Here is a 23,981-nt window from a genome sequence, read left to right on the forward strand (position 1 = left end):
ATACATAGAGGGCAAGGTATACTCCAAACACCAGCATAATAAGCAGAAGCCAGTCTGCAAAATTACCAGATCATATCCATACCTTAAATTCTCTCCTTTACCCAAGTGCTCCAGTTCCAAAAATTGATCCGTTAGAGGTTCTTTCCTTTGAGGTAAGCATTTCTTTCTCTGAGCCACAATTCAAAACAAAAATGACTATGGGAAGAGAATACATTAGGTCCACGTCTCAGTAAGAATCAGTTCATCTGACACTATTCTCAATGACATAGTCCTGGTGTTCTAGGATCATAGAGGAAGAATAGTACAGATTATAAGAAAGTGATGGAGGAGCACTAGAAAGAGGCAGCTGGGTCTGCTCTATATAACTATTTCCTTTGGTCTCTAACAGGTGCTATAACCTGACCCCCTTCTTCAGGCTCTGTCTCTTACTACCAACCATGAATCCCTGCAACTTCACCCACACCACCTTCATTCTTGTAGGCCTCCCAGCACTGGAAACTGCCCAGTTCTGGGTAGCCTTCCCTTTTCTGTCCATGTATGTTGTAGCAGTGCTGGGCAACTGCACAGTGGTTTTCATTGTGAGAACAGAAAATAGCCTACATGCTCCCATGTATATCTTCCTTTGCATGTTGGCAGCTATTGACCTGGCCCTCTCCACTGTCACCATGCCCAAGATCCTTGCACTATTCTGGTTCAATTCTCAGGAGATCACCTTTGATATGTGCCTCACCCAGATGTACTTTATCCGTGCTCTTTCAGCCACTGAGTCCACTGTCCTTCTGGCCATGGCCTTTGACCATTACATATCTGTCTGCCAGCCTCTTCGGCATGCAGCAATCTTAACCAACACTGTCACAGCTCAGATAGGCCTTGTAGCTGTGGTTCAGGGTGCCCTTTTTTTCTTCCCATTTCCACTGCTCCTCAAGAGGCTTCGCTTCTGTGGCTCAAACATCCTTACCCATTCCTATTGTGTGCACCAAGACGTGATGAAGCTGGCCCATGCTGATACCATGCCCAATGTGGTTTGCGGGCTCATTGCCATCCTGCTGGTTATGGGTGTTGATGCTGTGCTCATCTCTCTGTCTTACCTCCTGATCATATGTACTGTGCTACAGCTGCCATCTTGGACAGAAAGGGCAAGGGCCTTTGGAACATGTGTCTCACACATTGTTGTGGTTCTAACATTTTATGTGCCACTAATTGGCCTATCTGTGGCACACCGCTTTGGGAACAGCCTCAACCCCATTGTACATGTGCTCATGGGTAATGTCTACCTAATGGTGCCACCATCAATCCCATCATCTATGCTGCCAAGACCAAACAGATTCGCTCCCGTGTGGTGGCCATGTTCAAGATCACCTGTGACAAGGAGCATCAGGCTGTTGGGAGCCACTGACACCTTTCAGGCTGAGATCCTATGTCCCCATGGTGGCTTCCTCTCAATCACCTAGAAATTATCGACCTTTTAATGCATTTCCATGTTCATAAGTGCATCAGAACTGTCAGAATAGTACATTGGAAAGAGCACTAGCTCTGGTATCACAGAACCTGGTTTCAAATCCAGCATCTATAACTACCTGAATAGTTTAATAACTACCCATGTAACCTTGGGTCTTCTGTGAAATGGGAGGGTTGGGCTAGATAAGCACTGAGGTGTCTTCTGGATTTAAATCATGTGATCATGAGAAAATTATATTCTGTATTTCATGTATCTCTCCTCTGAAATGGGGATGCACAATATTGTTTGTACTCCCTTCCCATTAAGAGAGTTGTGCCATTTACATGATATTATATGTCATTACTCTATGACTCTAGAAGAAGAACCTAAAAACAATATAGAAATACTGAAGTCAGTGCTTCAGAAGTTCTTTGATTTCGTGATTCAGGAGGCAGCATGACCTCCCTAGAGCTGATAGTGGTAATGACAGGGTATAGGCCCAAGCCAAGACCTTTGCCCCTTAGCCCAAAAAGAATTTGAGTTCCATTTGTCTGTAGGCCCTGGAAAATCCCACCTCGAACTCTCCTTGAATCTTCCCACTTGATCTGGCCATGCTATCATAAGCTTTTCATTGTGGCTATGCCCAAATCTCTGTTACACTTAACCTAAACTTGCCCTCCATTATCTGTTACCTCAAGTTTACCTCCAGCTACTTTCCACCCTTGAACCTATCAATATCACTTTCTGTTGGTTCCTAGTATCTGACCTCTAGTCACCCCAGCTAATGGTCACTTATAATATCAATTAAGTTAGACCTTTTTTTTTTTACTGTTTTAGAATGATAGATGAATTAAGTGTAGTTGATTGAGTCTCAACCCCATCTACTAAGTCCTAAGCCTATGTGTTTTAGAATGATAGATTAATTAAGTGTAATTGATTGAGCCCAAACCCCATCTACTAAGTCCTAAGCCTATGTGGGTGTGAAGCCCTGAGGGTCCTAAGAGGAATTGCTAAGACCAGAGCCAATAGTAGGAACCTGAGTTCTGGTCTCTCAGATGATGTTTGATGATTGCTAAAGAGTGTATAAAAAGAGGGAACAGAGCTATTTGCTTGAGGCTTTCACTCCTGGAGGCACTGGACTCTGGGCAGCCACTCTGAGAGCCTCCCTGATGAATTCAGATGTTGATGGTTTCTTGGTAACTATGAATTGTATTTGGTCTGTTTATAAATGTATGTTTGTAATTTGTATTTTCTCTGAAGTTCAGGTTGCTGGCTTTTCTCCTGAACTAAGTGAATGATATTTTCATGTTGGATTGAAATGAGATTGTTAACCCCCTAAAGCAACTTTCCTCAGTAAAGCAGATCAAAAGAATTCATGCTGGTAGTGTTCTTGTTGTTGGGCTTCTATTGGTCTTTCACCCCTACAACAGCTGCTAGCCGAATTGTTGAAACATCACTCCCATCAGAGACCCTCTCTGAACCCTTAGTCTAGTCACCTGAGACTTGTTGGCCAACCCTAAAGCCCTCCCACAGTCTTTCTCTATCTAAGACCAATTTTGTTTCCATGAAGGTGCTGAAATTCTTTAAGAGTCTAGCCAATGCTGAGATTTCTTAAGAGTCTGGCCAATATGGTAGATTTTAAATAATTTTCTTATTCTTTGGCTGAAAGAAATCTTGGGTCAAATTCATTTAGGTAGGACCCACAGGTCACTATTTCACGCTCCCAGTACCCCTAAACTTTAACAATTTTCCCTTGAAAACAGGAAGATGTTATAGTAGGAATCCCGCCTTAGACACTTGATAATTTTCTGATCTTGGACTGGTCATTCAGTCTTTGGATGCCTCAATTTTATCATTTGTAAAATGATCACGTTGGAACTGATGTCCTCTAAGATCCCTTTGGGGGAGCTACATGGCACAATGGATAGAGCGGCAGGCCTGGAATCAGGAAGACCTGAGTTCAAATCTAGCTTCAGATACTTACTATCTATGAGACCCTGCATAAGTCACATGAGCCTGTTTGCCACGGTTTCATCAGCTGTAAAATGAGCTGGAGAAAGAAATGGCAAAATACTCTAGTATCTCTGCCAAGAAAACCACAAATGGGTTTATGAAGGGTCAGACATGACCGAAACAACTGAAATAACCTTACCAAAAGGTCTCTTCTAGATCTAAATATGCTATTGTATGATCTGTATTGGAATTCCTTTCATTAAGGGGGAATAGTCATATTCAATTATAGGAGGGGGTTTTCAGAAGAGAAATTAGACTTGTCTATAGAATATAAGATTCTTGAGCACAAGAGTTACTTTTCTTTTGGGACTTTCATTTTGTCCTGGAGTTATGCATGCATGCATGCATGCTACAGTGGAAAGAATAATAGAGTTTGAGTCAGATAATCTTGGTTCTCATCCTGGCTCTGTCACTAGATCCCTGGGTGTATGTGGGCAAGTTATTAAACTTCTTTGGACCTCAGTATCTTTTGAGTTTATGGGCCTAGATGACCTCTGAGTTCTTCGGCAGCTCAAACTCTATCATTGTCATCTTTGTTCTCTCCCCAGTGTCTAATGCAAATCCTTGCAAATATTAGACACTTAATAAATACTTCCTGAATTAAATTGAATTCTCCTTTATTCTACTGGTAGAAAGTAGTAGCAGTGGGTGGAATTTGTAGAAATGCAGGATTCTGCTTGATTATAAAAACCTTTTTTCATAACAGTTAGAACTGTACCAAATTGGAAAGGGTTTGACTCATAAGATAGTGTATTCTCCATACCTAATGGCCTTCAAAGAAAGAAAGCCTGGGCTACTCTTCTTTAAGGGACATTATAAAGGAAATTCCAGTTCTGGAACAGGGTGAGCTAGATAAGCACTGAGATTCCTTCCCACTCTTAGGTTCTTCTGTAAAGTCATTGAATATCTTTAAGCCTCAGTTACGTCATCTATAAAATAAGGGAAATATTAGATAATTACGTCATAGAACTGTTGTAAGAAAAGCACTTTGTTAAATTTAAGAGTTATGTCAATGTGAGTGACTCTCTTCATTATCACTGATCATCATTGCTATCATATGACTCCCTCTCAAACCAAAAGATTTTCAGTTTCTATAGATTGACTGTTCAGTTAACTCAGAACTCACCCAGCCTTATTCAAGCCTGTAGCAGAGCCATGAAGGTGCCCAAGAATGCCCTTTTCCTGCAGGGTAGAGCCTCATGGGTTTGAAGTGACCTAGACAAAGATCCTAGAATAGATGTGATGACTTTGGGATCATTCAGTCCCTTAATAAAGGAAACTAAATTGTGGATTCTAATAAAGTTTGATGACTATATTGCTGTTCCCCATCTCCATATGTGAAGTTGGAACAAGAAAATTCTTGTATATTGCATCAATAAAGAATCATGTTAGACATAAAGATGGAGTTGTACAGTTAAGAAATTGAATCACTAAACCTAATGACCTATGAAAACTGAGAGGTTGGAGTAGATGACCACCAAAATTCCTCTGGCTCTAATGTTCTTTGCCAAGTTCTCAGTTTATGACCAAAGGAATTTTATGAAGACACCGTTCTTTTAATCCCCTCACTTCTCAAATATCTTAATACTCCAGCGCCACCTTCTTTCAAAATTCATCATCTGGGGAAGTTTGTCATCTTTGTCACCCATCCAACTTCTTTTCTGTGTCCCTCCATCCTTCTGACCTCTCTCAGCTTTGCTCTCATTTACCTCACTTCTGACCCCTCTCAACTTTGCTGTCATTTACTTCACTTCATTGGAAAATATATCACTAACTTATGTGACAAGGAAAAAATCACTTCCCCTTTCTCAGCCTCAGCTTCTCCTTTTGTGTATACAAAATGATGAGGCTGATCATCTCTAATAGCCCAGGATCCTATGAAAAGAGAATGAGAATGTAACTAAACACTCAAAAGCTATGAGTAAAGAATTAAAAGTATGATCCTATCTCCCAGAGTTATTTTTATTTTAAAAGAAATCTCTCAAAAATGAGGAGGAAGACTATCAACTAAAGAAATGAACATTTATTGGTGGAATTTCATATGCAGTGGCAGGATAATTGGGAGATTTTTGTGGACAGACCCATATAATGCAACCTTTAGACTAAGTATAAGGCTGGTACCTGCTATCAACACTGAATTCAAGCCTGTTTGGATGGCAACAAAAAAACAAAAACAAAACAGGAAAACCCAAACCCCCAACCTTCCTTATTCCCATTCCCTGTGGGACAGAAGAATTGTTCTATCCTAAGAGGCAAAGTTTCAGGGGTCTTACCATTACATTTCAAGAAGTCAAAGTCCCAAGGGTTATGGGAAGGCAGAGTTTGTAAAGGAGGGGCAGATATGGAGTGTGGAGAAAAAGACACAGGCCCTTTTCTTGACACAGATTTAACTTGAGCTGGAGACACTACGGGAGAACGCATTGCCAAAGAGAGAAAAGATATCACTGCAATCAATCCTTAAGCCCACTGAGCTGAGAGGATCATAAGATTTGTAGTTGAAAAGAACCTTTGATATTTACTGTCATTTTACAGATGAAGAAAAGGAATTGTCCAAGGTCACATAGGTGGTAAGTAGCAGATCTGGAAACAGATACAAATATTTTTGTTTCCAATCTTTTCACCATACCCCAAGCAGGGATTCAAAGATTTCTGAGTTATTACTAAAAGTTGTTATTAAAACTTATTTAAAAATAAGAAGCCCTAGGAGGCATTTTAATGTCTTCTAAAATCTCTCTCATCTTGAAAAAGTAATCTTTTTAACTTCATCGTTTAAGGGTGGGTCACTGTAAACCTTTTTAATTAAAAGAGTGAGGAAATAAGAGTATGAGATCCCTGAAAGTCTCCCTATAATTAACTATTTCAGTGGGACTCAGCCATCTCCAAGACATTAATACCATGCTCTCCTTCCTATATCCTTTTCAAAACTTTCCCCAAAGGGAAGCATTCATATTCATGTCTTCTCAATACCCCATGTCTTGAGGGCACCAAAGCCCTTTCCATACCAGGAACCCATGAATTTGGCCACGTGCTCTAAATAACAAGATAGTTAGCATTAATAATAATACCTAGGGCATCTAGGTGGCAGAGTGGATAGGGCACTAGGCCTGAAGTTAGAAGGACTAAGTTCAAATATGCCCTCAGATACGTACTAGCTATTTGACCCGGAGTCAAATCTGATTCAACTTTCTCATCTGTAAAATGGAGATAATAATAGGACCTGCCTCCCAGGCTTACTGTGATGATCAAGTGAGATAATATTTCTAAATCATTTAGCATGGTGCTTGGCACTTAGTAAGCACTATATATATTAGCCATTATTATATTGTGCTTTAAGGTTTACAAATATCACCTGATTTTATGTTCATAATCACACTGAGAGATAGGTGCTATTATTCCCATTTTATATATGAGGAAACTGAGGCTGAGAGAGGTTAAGTGAGTTGCCCAGGGTCATACAGGTAGTAAGCATCTAAGGCAGAATTTGAACACAGGTCTTACTGATTCCAGGTTCAGTGCTCTATCCACTGGACCACCTTGCAGCCAGACTCCTGGCAGAAGAGAAAAACAGAGTTCAGAGTTGAATAGAAGCTTTTTGAATAAGTGAAAGGAATATGCTGAGGCAGCTGTTCTGGGTTTGATTATCTCAGTGGTCCCAAAATATAATTATTTGGGTATTTGTAGTGAGTTCCATCTTTCTGTCTCTCTGTGTCTCTGTCTCTCTCTGTTTCTCCTCTCTCTGTGTGTCACTGTCTCTCTTTATCTCTCTGTCTCTCTCTGTGTCTCTGTGTCTCCTCTCTATCTGTCTCTTTGGTCTTCTCTTTCTCTCTTTCTTTCTCTGTCTCTGTCTCTCTTTCTCTGTCTCTCATTCTCTTTCTCTCTCTCTCACTCTGTCTCTGTCTCTCTCTCTCACTCTGTCCCTGCCTTCCAAGAGCTCACACTCTAAGGAGAAAGACGACATATATGACATGTAGAACGTAAATGTAAAGCAATCTCACAAGGAAGGCACAAGCAGGAGGGGAGAGGCACTGAAAATGTCTGTGGCAGAAGGTAGGATTTGAGTTGAACAAAGCAAGGGAAGTTGAGGCACAGGGGAGTAGAAAGAGCTTTCTAGACATGAGGAACAGGCATCAAAAAGGGGTACTTGAAGGAGCTAAGCATTTGTTGAGCTCCTGTAGTGTGCCAGGCATTGTACTAAGTATTTTGCAAATATTTCATTTGATCTTCACAACAACCTTGGGAAGTAGGTGCTAGTATTATCCACATTTAATACTTGAGGACATTGAGGCAGACAGGTTAAGTGACTTATTCAAGATAAGACAGCTAGTAATGTTAAAGGCCAATTTTGAATGCAGCTTTTCCTGCCTCTAGGCTCAGCACTCTATATACTGGATTACCTTTCTGCAGCGGAGACATGGAGTCTGGGGACGGAGGGTCAAGTGAAAGGACTAGAAAGAAGATCAGTATCACTAGATCTTGGAGTACCTGGGAGTAGAGTATATGAAAAGTGGAAAATAGAAAGGGACTTAATTATTAGGGTAAAGGAAGGCATCCGAGAGGAGGAGGCACCTGAGCTGAAATGTAGTAAAATGATATTTGACATTTATTGGGTGTGAGGGGGTTATAGGGGCCATGTAGTGCTATTAACATCCCTCAGTGGGTGACTGCACACTGTGGATCCAGAAGGACAGAGAGGTGAAAAGGATTCAGGAGCTAGTTATTTTAGCCCAATCCTGTTTACTTTGATTCTCTGTTTTCTCACCCTCCACCATTTAGATAACTGATTCAATTCCAAACACTCCTCTACTCTCAATTCCCTTGTTCCATTATCCTATCACTTTTCATTCTTTGCCAATACCCCCGCCCCCACCTTCTGCTATTGCTTCTTCCCCTTGTCCACTTTTAAATGGAATAGAAGGTGCTCATTTATTGATGCTGACTCCATCCCTTAAAAATATGTTATGCAATCTCAGATGTGTTCTCATCAAAGTAAAGCAATCTCTTCATGCCTATCTGATTGATTCTCCATCCTACTGCCTCAGTAGCTGTTTCAAATCTTCACTTCTAACCAGTAGCCATCTTTAGTCCCCGCCCCCCAACCTTCACAGTTTGAGAACTTACCTCATGCCTCATTGAGAAAATAGAGACTTTTATAATTAAGGTCCCTCTTCTTGTCATCTCACAACTCTTTAATATCAATTGCCATTCTCTCCTCCTTTATCCTAATATCTGATGAAGAGCCACCACTTCTCACCAAAGCCACTCTCTCTGTCCACTTGAGCTCATTCCTTCTGTTTTTTTTTCCCTCAACAGATTGCCTTTTCCCTTTGGACATGGTTAAAGAAGCCATTCAGAATCAGTGGCTTCTGATTCTATTCAGACCTCACATATTTCTCTTCTGCATTTCCTTCCTTGCCCCACCCCTAACCCTGGCTACAGCATCAGACAGAAGTTCTCTAGTCGGAATTATTGTCCTTGTCATTCTCCTTTGCCACCCAAATCTTCCTCCATTCCTGTTTCCCAAATATCACCAGATTCTTGGCTCAGCCCATCATTTTTTTTACATGAGGACCAGATGGTTCCTGTCCTGTACAGGATTCCCAAGTGGCTGATTGACTGCAGTTGGACTGGGTCCTAAGCCAAGGCTGGAATATAAATACTCCCTTCTGAGAGGCCTGTGCCCTGCCCTTCTCTCCATCTCAGCATTAGAAACAAGCTGCTGTCACCAGGAGGGGTGAGTGACTGTATGGGCTGACTAGGGTAGAGGGGGCCTGGGAGAGAAATTCATTGGGAACATCCCAATAGAACAAGGGTGGGATTGTGGATGCCCATGGAGTGGGGTGGGATGGGACTAGGAGGAAACATCTGAAGACAACTGGTACAGGAGACATGGAAGGTGAGGACCTGTAAAGAGGGATCCAGAAGGAGAATCTGGAGAGGAATCTAGGGATAACTATGTGGAAGGCCCTTTCCAGGGGAAATTTTAAAAAGCAGAGGGGGTTACTATGGTATGAACATCATTACTGATTGGACCATTACTATGGTCCAACATCAATCGTGGCTGACCTCAGTCCTGAATAGCCTTATGCTTCTTTTAGGATGATATAGGGTCTTGGCCTCCCCAGAGGAGGACTGAGTTGAGCAGAAAAGGAAGAGAAGGGACCGATGATGTCCCAGAGGACAAGGAAGTTTCCTTGTTCCTTTTTTAAAGCACTACAGGCTCCAGTGCATGTCCAGAGAGGGGGGGTAGAGGGACAAACATGAGATGGTAGAAAAGAAGGTAGTTCATCCCTATTCACTCCACAGGTCCATGCCCAAAGCAACAAAATGGTGAATTGGGTGAAGAAATTGGGACCTGCTTCCTCCCCTACCTATACTTTTTTCATTTCAATATCCCTTTCATTCACCACCCTCAGTGAAATCCTCAGGCTACTCTCTGCCATTTGTCCTGAAGAAGGAATAACTGAATGTGCTACTCAGTCTTGGGGGAGCAGGGAAGAGGCAACAACTCAACCAAATAAATGAATTTCTAATAATATGATTTCAGGCCCTATGGTGGAGATCTTCTGGCCCTGTCTATTGGAAGATTGCTAGATCTCTAACAGTACCATACTGCTAGCTTATATTTCATCTGTGGGTAAGTTTGGTCTCTACACAGTAGAAAATAGAGAGACATTTTGGTACAACAGAAAGATGAGGGAGTCAGAGGATCTGGGTTCAAATCTTTACTCCAATACATACTATCGGTGTGACCTTGGAAAATTATTTAATTTCTCTGTACCTCAGTTTTCTCTACTATAAAAAGAAGGGGTTGGACTAGATGTAAGGTTGAAGTCCTGCTAGGTCGAAATCTAGAATTCTCTGAAGCTAGGGAGACACTGACAATATATGAGTAGAAATATGACCAGAGAGATGGGTAGATATAACTTAAGACTGGCAGACAGATTAAGGGTTGTTACAAGACAAAAAATTCTTAATAATTAATTTATGCGACAATCAGTCATTACATGTTATTGTATATAGAACTTTATGCTTAAGGGCAGTAGAAGACGCAAAGTTAAGATAAGATTTTTGCCCTTCCCTTAAGGGAAGTTGTAGTTTAGTAGAGGAAGACGTATCATATCATCTACTAGAGGAACACACACAAAAAGTAGATAACTATAATGCAAAATTGTATTTTTTTCATGATAAATGCATTCCAGAAATACAAAATACTATGTGACTTTAGGAGAAGAGGGGTGAACTGACAGAAAGGATTAAAGAAGCTTTCATTTAAGAGGTGACATTTCCTTTAGATTTTAAAGGATAAGTAGGTGTTTAAAAGGCAAAGGTGGGTAAGAAGGACATTCCAGGGAAAGTGAGTGATATAAGCAAAAGCATAGAGGAAGGAAAATACAGGAGCTATTTGGGGACAATAGTAAAATGTAGTCAGAATATAGTCTTTGTGGAGTGGAAGAATCTGAGATAAAATGGAGAAGATTCACTATTTACAAAACCAGGAAGAACAATAGTGAGCTATTGCAGACTTTCTAAGTAAAAGAGATTCTTGGTCAGGTACAAGTCAGATTAATTGGCCTCCGAAGGCCTTTCAAGTTCTTATCATTTTTAATTGTGTGAAGGGGTTTGTCAATTTATGGGATATGAGAAGGGAGGGAGTCAAGAATAACTCTAAAGTGTGTAACAGGGAGACTGGGTGGTGCCACTAATACAAGTGAAGTCAGATGGAGGAATAGGTGTAGGGAAGAGATGATAACCTCAGTTTTGGACATGGTGATATTTTTGGACATGGTGACTATAGAGGACCAATACTTGGATGCTAGTTCATTAACTTGTTGTGCACCCTCACATGCCTTTGAATCTCAGCTTCTTTACCTCTATTGCAGATAGAAGGATGGTTGGCAATTTTCTCTTGTAAGGAGGGAAAAGGATGTTAGAGTCCTTAGATGTGAGAACCTTTGTTTCTCTAGGAGGCAAAAACCCAGACATTACAAAGCTGTTTGAAATGTAAATTCCCTGGATAGATTTAAATAAATATAAATCCCCCTGGATAGACTTTTAGCAAGAATCATCAAGGTTGGAAATCAGGAAGAATATACTATTAGGATCAGAATAGGAGAAACAAAGCTGAGAAACTTCTTTCCTTGTCAATCTCTGAAAGTGGGTGGAAACTGCAAATTGTCTGAGCTGGTCGAGAGTAGTACAATATTCTCAGAGAAATCAACAACCTGAGAAATCTCAGATTTGGTATATGTTTGGCAGCTAGGATGAGACTCCCTTATTTACTCCCTTGGGTGAGAACTTCCCAACTTTCTCCTGAAAACTGATGAATATCTCCTAAAAATCAATCTTCTTCCAGGGTAAATGTTCTATCATTGTCTCTCATTTTCCTCCACAGTTACATGGTTAGCATGGTATCCTTGAGAGCTGCTGCTATCATTTGGAGGAGGGGTTAGGCATAAGAGCAGAATCCTGTCACTTCCAGGATCCTTCTCCTCAGAGAAGCACCTTCTATTCACCCATACCCCAGCCTTACCACCCCAGGACACACTTTTGATCCAGCAGAAACCTAGCTAGGAATGAAAAGAAGACATGAATAGGTCACAGGCCTGACATTATGGTTTCAAGTTTAGTATGAATGCAAAAATCTGAGCTCTTGCCTCAGGACTGTAACTCTAGTCATCTTTTCTTTCAAGCCTCTGATGGCATGTTTTCCCCACTCTCTAAACAGAAACCCTTACCTCATGCTTGATAAAAAATATGAGCCTATGGGGTGAGAATGCCTTCCTTCTCTTCCCCTACTATTTCCTTTTTTCATTCTTGTCTCAGATGAAAAGGTGGCCCATCTCCTAACCAAGGACAAGTATTCTTAATCCCATCCCCTATCACAAAGTGATTCTACTATTACCCCCCATGACCTTTAACCTCTTCTTATGATGAGACTGTTTGATGAAAAGGACAGAGAATTGGACTTGGAATCAGGAGAACAAGGTTCAAATTCCCTCTCAGAAATTTCAAGTGCCTTAACATTTCTTCTTTGTTTTCTTCATTTGTAAGATAAGGAGTTGGGCTTGGTGACCTTTGAGGTCAAATTCAGCTCTAAATCTATGATCCTATGAGCCTATCTACTGTCAGTCAGTCAATCAATTAATCAACATTTATGAAGCGGCTATTCTGTGGCAAGTGACTCATAAAAAAGAAACAAAATATAGTCCCTGTCCTCAAGGAATTCACAATCTGATGGGGAAGACAATGAGCAAACAAATATGTACAAATGAGCTTTATACAGGATGAATAAGTAATAATGAGTCAATGGACCAGAATTAAAAGAGATGGGGAAAAGCTTCTTGTAAAGGATATAACTTTAGGTGGAACTTGTTGTTTGTCCTTTCTTCAAGATGGAATTTAAAGGCAGTCAAAGAAGCCAGTAGGTAGAGGTAAGAATGAAGAGCATTGCAGGCATAGGGACAACCTCTTCTTGGCTAAACTCATTGAAAAACCTGTATACCTGGGTAACTACCCTGTCTTCTCTTCTCTTCTCTTCTCTTCTCTTCTCTTCTCTTCTCTTCTCTTCTCTTCTCTTCTCTTCTCTTCTCTTCTCTTCTCTTCTATTCTCCTCTCTTCTCTTCCCTTCTCTCTCTCCCTCTCTCCCTCTCTCCCTCCCCCTCTCCTTCCCTTCCTCTCTCCTTCCTTCCTCTCTCCTTGTAATCTGATTTCTAATTTCAAGATTCAAATGAAATAGCTCTCTTCAAAATTATCAGTGATCTCTTAATTGACAGATCTAATGGCCTTTTCTCAATCCTCATCCTTAAAATATTTGCAATATCTAGGTTTTATGACCCTGCTATAACCCTGGTTCTCTTCCTGCCTGTCAAAATAATCTTTCAGTTTTTCCTGGTTTTTTTTTTTTTTATCCAGGTGACACATACTAACTTGGGTGTCCCTCAAGACGCTTTAGGCCCTCTTTTCTTCCACCTCCATACTAATTCATTAGCAACCTCACCAGTTCTCCTAGATTCAGTTATCATCTCTATCCACATGATTCTCTTATCTCTCTAGTCCAAGTCTCTCTACTTAGCTCCAGTGGGCATCACCAACTGCCTTTTCAATATCTACAACTAGATGTACTATGTGCAACTCAAACTCAACTTATCCAGTTCAAAGCATACTTTAATTCTTTACCAAATTTTCCATTCCTCCCAATTTTTTTTATAATTATTAAGGAAACCCCCATCCTCATAGTTATCTGGGCTCACAAATCAGAATCATCCTTAAATCCTCACTCTCACTCAACCCATATAAGCAGTCTGTTGCCAAGTCTTGTTTTTTTTAACTTCTCAGCATCTCTTCTCTAAGTCTTCTGCTCTCCACTCATATAGCCACCAGCCCAATTCAGGTTCATCATCTCTTGACTTAAATATTGCTCTCCATGCCATAAATCTATTCCCATTCCCTGTCATCTTCCACTAAGCTACCAAAATGGTTTTTAGCATAGGCACCTATGACCCATGACCCCCTACTGCATAAACTTCAGTGATTCCCTATGACTTGCATGATGAAATATAAATATGAATCTATTTGACTTTTAAAACTCTTTACAACCTGATTCCTCCCTACATTTTCTGTCTTATTATGAATCATTGCCCTCCATAGAGTCTATTATCTCCATACGCTGGACAATACAACATTTCATCTCCAGTCTCTGTGTGTTTGGACTGGCTATACCCAGTTCCTGGAATATTCTTTCTCCTCACTTTTGCCTATTAGAATTCCTGGCTATCAGGACTCAATTCATAGGCCATATTTGGCAGGAAGCATTTCCTTCTCCCCACTTTCACCTCCATCCCTCCCACCCCTGCCCCATGAGGCTTCCCCTCTGAGATTGTCTTCTGTCTACTCAGAATCTATCTTGTATATATGTAGTGATTTATATATTTACTCTTCCATTATAATGTGAACTCCTTGAGAGCAAAGGCTCTTTTGGTCTCCTATGTATCCCTAGTGTTTAGTATAGCACCAGGAATCTAGAAAGCTTTAACAAATATTTATTGACTGACCAAGTCTCAGTATCACAGTTCATATGTCCCACAACCTCCATCCCTGACATAGTAGGTGCTTGGGATGTAGTGTGGAGGAAGGAGTAGAAAGGTGGAACAATTCTCACTTTAATAAAGAGGGAAGGAGAGGTGAAGTAATGCATCCAGGGAAATACCACTAAGCTATGTCAGCATATAAATAAAATTTTAAAAAATTATCCTTGTCAAAATTTGGAATCAATTGGGAAATAATCCTGCTTAATTTACTTTTAATCCACAAAATCAACTCTTTTTTGTGTTTCCAAAACAACATTGGGAACAGAAAGGATAGGACATCACACTCTTTCTTGCTTGTTTCTTTGAATAGTTAAATTAAGGAAGAGTAGAAAGAATCTCAGATAAATTCAGAGAACTTTCATTACCCTCCCCACAAAAAATCTAACTTTCTTAAAATGACTAAAAATTAGGCACTTCTCCCACCAGACTTCACTGGTTCAGGTTCATTCAGACAGACAGGTAGATAGATAGATAGATAGATAGATAGATAGATAGATAGATAGATAGACAGATATAGATATAGATATCTCAAGATTGTAAACTCATGACTTCATTCATTCCTTCTACCTAAAAAGGAGTGTATAAAACAGCGAGCTAATTTTGCAGACATCTCCCTAGGAGACAGGAAGCTACTATTTCTGTTCTAGAAGGCTAAGTCCTGGGAGTTTTTCCTCTGCAAATTCTACTAGTCAAGCTTATAGTTTCTTGCTCTTATCTCAAGGTTTCAGATGTCTGGGAGGCTTTTCTTCTCCCTCTCAAATCTGCCTCCAACCCACTTTGAAAGTTTGGCACCTTCTCTGTACTATTCAATAATGTTTAATAGTGTCAACAGCCTCTTGGAGCTTTTTAATCCTAGATTTTGCTTGAAGCAAATTTTCAATCAGCTAACAGAGTCAAATCAACAAGCATTTATTAAGTACTTACTATGGGTCAAGTACTGAGCTAAGTGTCAGGGATTTACAAACAAACAAACAAATAAACAAAAAGAGTCCCTGTTCTCAGTGAGCTCAGAGGTTAATGGAGGAGACAACATACAAATAATTATTGAACATGCATTGTCCTCCTGGCTCTTCCATAAACAGAACCTCCGGGCTCCAGTTCCATGCCTGAAACACTCTCCTTCCTCCTTACTGGCTTCCTTTAAGTCCAAACTGAAATCTGGCCTTCTACATGAAGCATTTCCTAAACCTGATTAATTCTGGTGCTTTTTTCCTCTTTTAATTATTTCCTATTTTCCTACACGTAGATTTTTAATATATTTCATTTTATGTTTCTTCCTTCATTAGATTGCAAACTCCTTGGAAGCAAGGACTCTATTTTGTCTCTTTTTGTATCCCCAGTACTTAGTTCAGTGGTTGGCACATCCTAGACACTTATTAAATACATATTTATTTATTAAGATAATCTCAGAGTGAAGATATTAGGCTTAATGGTGATCAGGAAAGGCATCTTGCAGGTGAGATTATAACTTAGACTTGGAAGGAAGCACAGAATTGAAGGCGAATAGGGAGACTAATCCAGGCATGGGGAATAGCCAATGAAAAAATCTGGTAATGAAGTATCCTAAATTTGGAGTGGAAAGGAGGACTGTTTCACTGGATCACAGAGTATTGGATGGGCATAAGGTGTAATGAGTGGAAGGGCAGACAGGGGCCAGGTTATGAGGAATTTTGAAAAAAGAAGATATTATATTCGATCCTCTAAGTGATAAAGTACCATTGAATTTCATTGCATAAGAGTATGATGTAAGACTTGTGCTTTAGGAATATCAATTTCACAGTTTATTGGAGGATGAACTGGAGTTGAGAGGGAGTTGAGGAAGGTAGATCAATGAGAAATCTATGGCAGTAGTTGAGATGCGAAGTAATAAGAGCCTGCACTAGGATGGTGACAGCATCACAGAAGAGAAGAGGACATATATGAGAGAAATTATGAAGGTAGAAATGATAGAAAGGTGACAAAGAATTGGATATGGAGAATGAAAGAGATTGAGGAATTGATGATGAAATCTAGGATGTGCATATAGATGACTGGGAGAATGATGGTAGCCTCAAAAGAAATAGACAAGTTCACAAGAGGGGAGGATTTGGTGGAGGATGGGGGCGGGGTGGCTAAAGATAAATTTAATTTTGACATGTCAAATTCAAAATGGGTATGGGACATCAAATTTGAGATGTTTAATAGGCATTTAGAGACATGAAAATGGAGTTCAGGAGAGAGGTTACAGCTGGACAAGTAAATCTGAGATCATTTGCATGAAGATGATAATTGAGTCCATAGGGAGCTGATAAGATCAGAAAACAAAATAATAGAGAGGGAGAAGAGGTCCCAGAACAGAGACTTGGGGCACCCCTATAGTTATTGGAGGCTAGTGGCTATGACCTGAATGAAGATCGAGCTAAGGAGAATAAGGCAGATCAGTCAGATGGGTAGAACAAGGAGAGAGCAGTGTCACAAAAACTTAGAAGAGAGTATCAAGCAGAATAGGGTGATGAATCATGTGTAAAGTTACAGAGGTCAAGAAGGATAAGAATTGAGAAGAGGCCATTAGATTTTGCAATGTGGAGAAAAAAGTTTCAATTGAATGAAGGAAATGGAAGCCAGCCTATAGGGAATTAGGAAGAAAATGAGAGGAAAGGAAGTGGAGACATTGGTTTTAGATGGCCTCAATATTTTCAGAACAAAAGGAAGGGAAAATACAGGATGACAGCTAGTAGAGATGGATACATCAAATGAGAGTTGTTTGAAGATGATGAGATGTGTGTTATTATGAAATCAGGTAGCCATTGGTACATGAGGAGAAATTGAAGATTCATGAAAAATGGAAATGATAGAGGAGGCTTTATTCTGGAAAACATGAATAGAATAGGTCACTTATGCAGGTAGAGGCTTTGAACCCTATCAAGTAAAAGGCTCACCTCTTATTTGAAACAGGGATGAAGGAGCAGACCATGGAACTGATGTGAGTTTTTCATCTGAGCGATACAAGACAAGGAAGAGGTGAGACAAGAGAGTCCTCAATGAATGGTCCCATTTTTTCCAATGAAATACAAGGCAGGTTTCTCAGGTGAAATGGTGAGGGAGCTAGGGGAGATTTGAGGAGGGATGAAAAGATTTGGCAAAGCCTCGATAATGTATAAGAGAGTGAGCTGATTAGGTAGGTGTAGAAGAATTGCTAACTGAAGTGAATTCCCAGCTAAGATTAATTAACATAATCTGTAATGAACCCCACTCCATAGTATCATGATTTTCTCCTGGTTTGTTCAGCAGTACATGAATAGTAGTAAAGACAACAGATGGTGGGAGTAATCCAAGGTTGAAGCTTTGCAGGGAAAATATAGGTAAAAGGATACAGGTTGAAGGATTTGAGGGAAGAGAAGAGTGGAGAGTTGAACTAGTTCATGAATGTTAATAGGTTGTAGCCAATGCAGAGTTGATATACATTCCCAATTCCCAAGCATTCTCTTGTTATTCTGTCTTACAGTCCAAACTCCTGCAGCTCCCCAGCTGTTTGTAGGGTCGTCCCTTCCTCTAACTGGGGTCAAAAAGCAGGTCTATTCAATCTAGTTCCTTTCTTTCTTTCTTTCTTTCTTTCTTTCTTTCTTTCTTTCTTTCTTTCTTTCTTTCTTTCCTTCCTTCCTTCCTTCCTTCCTTCCTTCCTTCCTTCCTTCCTTCCTTCCTTCCTTCCTTTCTCTTTCTTCCTTCCTGTCTTCCTTTCTTTCTTTCTCTTTCAAAAATATTTAGAACAAACAACATCAATTGAAATGGGAATTTTCATATACATAATAGAACAGGTAATAAGGATTGTACATGAAAGTGGCTCTCTATTATGAACAACTTGCCTTTAATTTTAAAAAAAAATCTCGTATGTAACTTTCAAAACTTGCATTTCTGTGTTCTCTTCTAGCATCTGTTCTCTTCTGTGCTTAAACAATGCATTGAGTATCTTTTTTTTTCTTTTGGATGAGAGAAGGGGACAGCTCTATCCCTAACTTATCCCTCTATCCACCCACCCCTACCACATCCATTAAAAAAAATTGTGAAAAACAAAAAAAAACTTTCAAATATATATAATTAACAAAACAAAATCCCACATCACTCATTTCAGGAAATGTATCTTATTCTGCTTCCTGAATCCAACACCTGTCTATTAGGAGATGGGTAACCTACTTCATGGCTACTTTTCTGTGAGGGGAAGCACTCTGCATATGTAGATCTAGATCTATGTAATCTATGTATCTATGCATATGTATATACATACACGTATGTATATATGTGTAGTGTATATATATGTATATATATATATGTCTATATATATATGGTATCCATTTTGTTCTTCCCCTCTTTTTGTCCGCTATTCTGTTTTGCATGACCTCTGTCTGAAGTTGCCCATGAACTAGATCCTTGCACCAAATATAAACAGTACAGGGTCTAACTTCAAGAGTCCTAGGGAACACCAAAGACATAATGTAGTGGAAACAACTATGTTATCAAAGCAAGAGAAAAGGAAATCAAAAGAAATTTTATATTCTAAAATCTGGAGGAGGCCTTGATAATAATCTTGACAAACAGTATTAAGAAGGCTGTACAGGAAGGCTTCCATTGGAATCAACACTGGATGCTGGGAGTTACTCATAGAGTCTGCCGCTTCTGTAGGCATGTCATGAGGGGCTTCCTTCTGCTATTAAAAACATAAGCTTCTCCTCAATTATATTTTCTATCTCTTTAATAAAATTAATTTTGGTTACATTGTGGCTCTTGTTGCCATGGTGTCCACTAAGACTCATAAATTCTCTGGTTTACAGAACAGTTTTCATTTTTTGGTTAGTAGGTGAAAATATATGTCCATTCTCATCTCTGATCCATTGATCCTTACCTTGTAAAAAAGTTTAAAAGAAAAAGTTAAAAACAGTATTTAATAAAATCAATCAACACATTGACATTTGACAGTGAAAGCAATATTCAATATCCATAGTCCTTCACATCTGCAATGGTGGGTCCATTTCTCTGGGCCAAACTTTGACATTATAATAACAGTATTCTATTTATTTTTTCTTTCTTTTACATTGTTGTGAGACTTAGGTGTGTACATAAATATATATGCAAACGTGTATATATCATATTGTATAATATTATATTATATTAATTATATATGTTATGTGTTTATGTATATACACATATGTACACACACTTTTTTCCCTATTTGGCTAAGTCATTATTTCTTATAGTTCTAAGGGGAAAGCTAGACTTAAGCTACTTTAAATGATGTTATAGCCAAGCTTTTCACTGAGTTTGGTAACATATGAAAGAATCTGTTGTTCCCCACTCCATCCCCCCTAGATTGAGAAGGAAAACAATAAGCTAATACAGTGTTGGAAAGCAGAGAGGAGGAACACAAGATTGACTTGGGTGTGGTAAGAATATTCCAGAAACAAGTAATTCATTAAAAGGATATGGTTATTCCATCACATTCATATACCACAACTCTTTAGCCATTTCCCAAATAATGGGCATCCCCTTGATTTCCAATTCTTTGCTACCACAGAAAGGGATGCTATAAGTATTTTTGTACATATGGGTGCCTTTCTCATTTGTGTGATTTCTTTGGGATACAGCCCTAGAAGTGATATTGCTGGGTCAAAGGGTATGTGCATTTTTATAGCCCTTTGGGCATAGTTCAAAATTGCTCTCCAAAATGACTGTATCAGTCTACAACTCCACCAACAATGTAACAGGGCTCCAATTTTTCCACATCCTCTCCAGCATTGAACATTTTCCAGTTTTGTCATGTTAGCCAATCTGACAGGAGAGATGTGGTACCTAAGAGTTGTTTTTATCTGCATTTTTCTAATCAATAGTGTTTTAGGGCATTTTTTTTCTTATGCCTATAGATATCTTTAATTTCTTCCTCTGAAAACTGACTGTTCATATCCTTTGACCACTTCTCAATTGTGGAATAACTCATATTCCTATAAATTTGGCTAAGTTCCCTCTATGTTTTAGATACAAGGCATTTATCAGAGACATTGGTAGTAAAGATTTTCTCCCAATTTTCTGCTTCCCCCTAATCTTTGTTGCATTGACTTTGTTTATACAAAAACTTTTCAATTTAACATAATCAAAATTATCCATTTTGCATTTCGTAATGCTCTCTATCTCTTGTTGGGTCATGAATTCTTCCTTTTCCCATAAATCTGACAGGTAAACTATCCCTTGCTGTCCCAAATTGCTTATAGTACCAGCCTTTGATGTGATGGAATGCTATTGTGCTATAAGAAATGGGGAACATATGGACTTCATTATAACCTGGAGAGACCTACATGATATGATGCTGAGTGAGGAGAGCAGAACCAGGAGAACATTATACACAACCACAGACATATTACTTCTGTGATGACTAACTTTGATAGACTTGGCTCTTCTCAGCAATACATGGTTTAAAGACATCTCCAAAAGACTCACGATGGAAAGAGCTACCTAAATCCAGAGAAAGAATGACAGAGTCCGAATGCAGATTGAGACAAACTATTTGCTCTCTCTTTTTTTCTCTTCCTTTTTGGTTATGTTTCTTCTCTCTTATGATTCATTCCATTGGTCATAATTCTTCTTTACAACTTGACTATTGTGTAAATAATTTTAATGCCAAGGTATATGCAGTACATATATCACATTCCATGCCATCTTGGGGAGGGAAGGGAAGGGAAGAAAATTTGGAACTGAAAAACTTGTAGAACTGAGTGTTGTAAACTAAAACTAAAAAAAAACCTAAAAAAAAGAAAAATAAAAAAGGATATGATTACAGAAAGTTGAGCAGGAGCAAAGATGCCAATTGGAAAGATTATTTTTCATAGTCCTTCAGAATAATTTTGTCTAGGTTTTCCAAAGACCTTTACATGCTCTCTGAAAAAATTGCTACATTTTAAGTTCTGAACTGTCTCTAGACCTGCACTAGACCCTGCACAAGGGAAGGCCACCATTTGACATACACACACAAACATGCACATACACGCATATATATGTATATGTATATGTATGTGGGTATATGTATATATAGTATGTATATGTGTATATATGTAGGTATATATACATATATGCATATATACACATACATATGTAAAGCCATACTATGTATATTGCTATTTATCATGTCTTCCTCTGGGGGTGGATAGCATCTTCCTTCATGGGTCCTTTGTAGTTGACTTAAATATTTACAATTCTCATAATAGCATAGTTGTTCATAGGTATTCTTTGAACAATATTGCTATGACTGCATACAATGTTCTCTTGGTTCTGCTCACTTCACTCTTTATTTTTTCATTCAGGTCTTTCCGTGTTGTATTCATTTATTTATTTATTTTTTAGCTTATAGAATAAAACAAGCATTTCCATAATGTAGTATGCAGCATAGTAGTATTTTATTACAATCCTATACCACAGCTTTTTAGCCCTTAACCAAATGATTGGCATCCCTTCAAATTCAATTCATTGCCACCACAAACATAGCTGCTATAAATATTTTAGAACGTATAAGTTCTTTTCCTTTTTCCATGATCACCTTAGGAAACCGATCTAATAGTGGTATTGCTGGGTCAAAGGGTATAAGCAGTTTTATAACTCTTTGAGAATAATTCTAGATTGTTCTTCAATATGTTTGGATCAGTTCACAGTTCCACCAACAGTGTAATTAGTGTCCCAATTCTCCCATTCCCTCTAACATTTGTCATTTTCCCCTTTTATCATTTTAGCCAATCTGATAAGTGAGATAATAGCTCAAAATTATTTTTATTTGTATTTCTCTAAGCAATAATGATTTAAAGCATTTTTTCATATGACTATTGTAATAACAATTCGGCTAGCAGCAGCTGTTAATGTATAAGACCCAACATGCCCAACAACAAGAGCTGCCAGCACAGGTTCTTTTGATCTGCTTTACTAAGGAAAGTAACTTTAAGGGGTTAACAATCTCACTTTAATCAAACATACATATGTAAACTCACTTAGTTCAGGAGCAAAAGCCAGCAACCTGAACTTCAGAGCAAATACAAGCAAATTACAAACAGAGACAATATAAACAGACCAAATCAGAATTCGTAGTTACCAAAGAACCAATGGGTCTGGGTTTGCAAAGGTTAGGGGGGGCAGTTACAACGGCTTGCCCAGAGTCATATGCCACCCTTCCAGTGAGTGAGGGCCCCACCCCAGTAAAAACACCAACCTCTTAGTTTATATACCCTCTTCAGCATCAAAGGGCATCACAACATGCTACTCAAACCCATATTACCTAAAAGCCTCACAAACCTGTGACTCAAACCCATGTAAACTAGGCTTTCCCTTGAGGTAAGCAGGTCATCAGCTCCTGATTTTATCAAAGAAACAAAGGCCAGACTCACCAAGGGCACTTGATTAAATAAGTTCTCCAAAAGAGAAAACAGTAAAAAAGTCCCACCTTAATTACTGATACAACTATATGTAGCCATAATTTCTTCATCCAAAAACTGCCTGTTCATATCTTTTGACCATTTATCAACTAGGAAGAGACTACATATTCTTTAGGGAGATATTTTAATGCTGCAAACTTTTTCTTCCAAATAATGTTCTTTGAGAAAATAGTTCTCTTTGGAGAAGCATAGTGACAAAGTCTCAGAGCTGGAAGGGGCTGAAGAGAAAGTATCCAGTCACACCCCAAGAACTCTTCTACAACCCCCTTAATAAATGGTCATGCAACATGCAATTGAGCACCACCAGGAATGGTGAACCCACTGTCTCACAAGATGGGTAAAGATCTCAGGGATTTGTTCTGTGTTCCAGAAAGTCTTCCTGGAGGAGGGGACCTCTTGGGAGTTGCTGTAATTGAGCCAGCCCAGAGGACTTTGGTCCCAGTTATGCTGGGCCTGTGGGGTCATGAGAGCCAAACAGGTACTTATTTCTGTGAGGGAAATTTTTCCCAGTGAAGCAGTGCCTCTAGGGAACAAGGACAGTGAAAGTCCAGGCCTGAATCTCAGCCATGTTTATGTTGGCTGAGTGATCTCAGAGGACCAGGTTAGGCCTCAGTTTTCACTGTGACTCACAGAGGCTGCTGAGAAGCCAGATCCCATACACAGCAGGGATGTAGCTAACCCAGCCTAGCTACAGGGAGAACGAGAGACAAAAATGAGAATTCTCATATAGGAAGAGTACATGGGCTTCTTCTTTGCAAAAGAAAAAAATTCCACAAGGTACATCTTCATAGCAAGGCTATTTTAATAGGACATAGCCTGATACAGTAAAAACAGAGAACCAGACTTGAATTTAAATCTTCAACTGGCTATTTACTGATTGCGTGACTGTAGGCAAGTCTTTTAACCTCTCTGAGATTCATTTTCCTCTTTGGTAAAGTGGGATGGTACTATAAAATTATTGTGCAAACAATCATAATTTAAAGAGAGGGAATTGTGAGCAGATGC

The 23,981-nt window shown here is 39.2% G+C and overlaps 1 protein-coding gene across 1 annotated transcript; it reads left to right on the top strand.

Moving 5' to 3' along the window:
- Positions 1–434: 434 nt before the first annotated feature.
- LOC118836625 (olfactory receptor 51E2-like) lies at positions 435–1,396 on the top strand. The gene is given in 2 exon segments (XM_036743864.1): positions 435–1,287; positions 1,290–1,396. Coding segments are annotated over 2 exon segments (957 nt in total). The 5' UTR covers positions 435–437.
- The last annotated feature ends 22,585 nt before the right edge of the window (positions 1,397–23,981 follow it).

Source organism: Trichosurus vulpecula, chromosome 2 (genome assembly GCF_011100635.1).
Source record: "Trichosurus vulpecula isolate mTriVul1 chromosome 2, mTriVul1.pri, whole genome shotgun sequence".
Classification (NCBI taxonomy): domain Eukaryota; kingdom Metazoa; phylum Chordata; class Mammalia; order Diprotodontia; family Phalangeridae; genus Trichosurus; species Trichosurus vulpecula.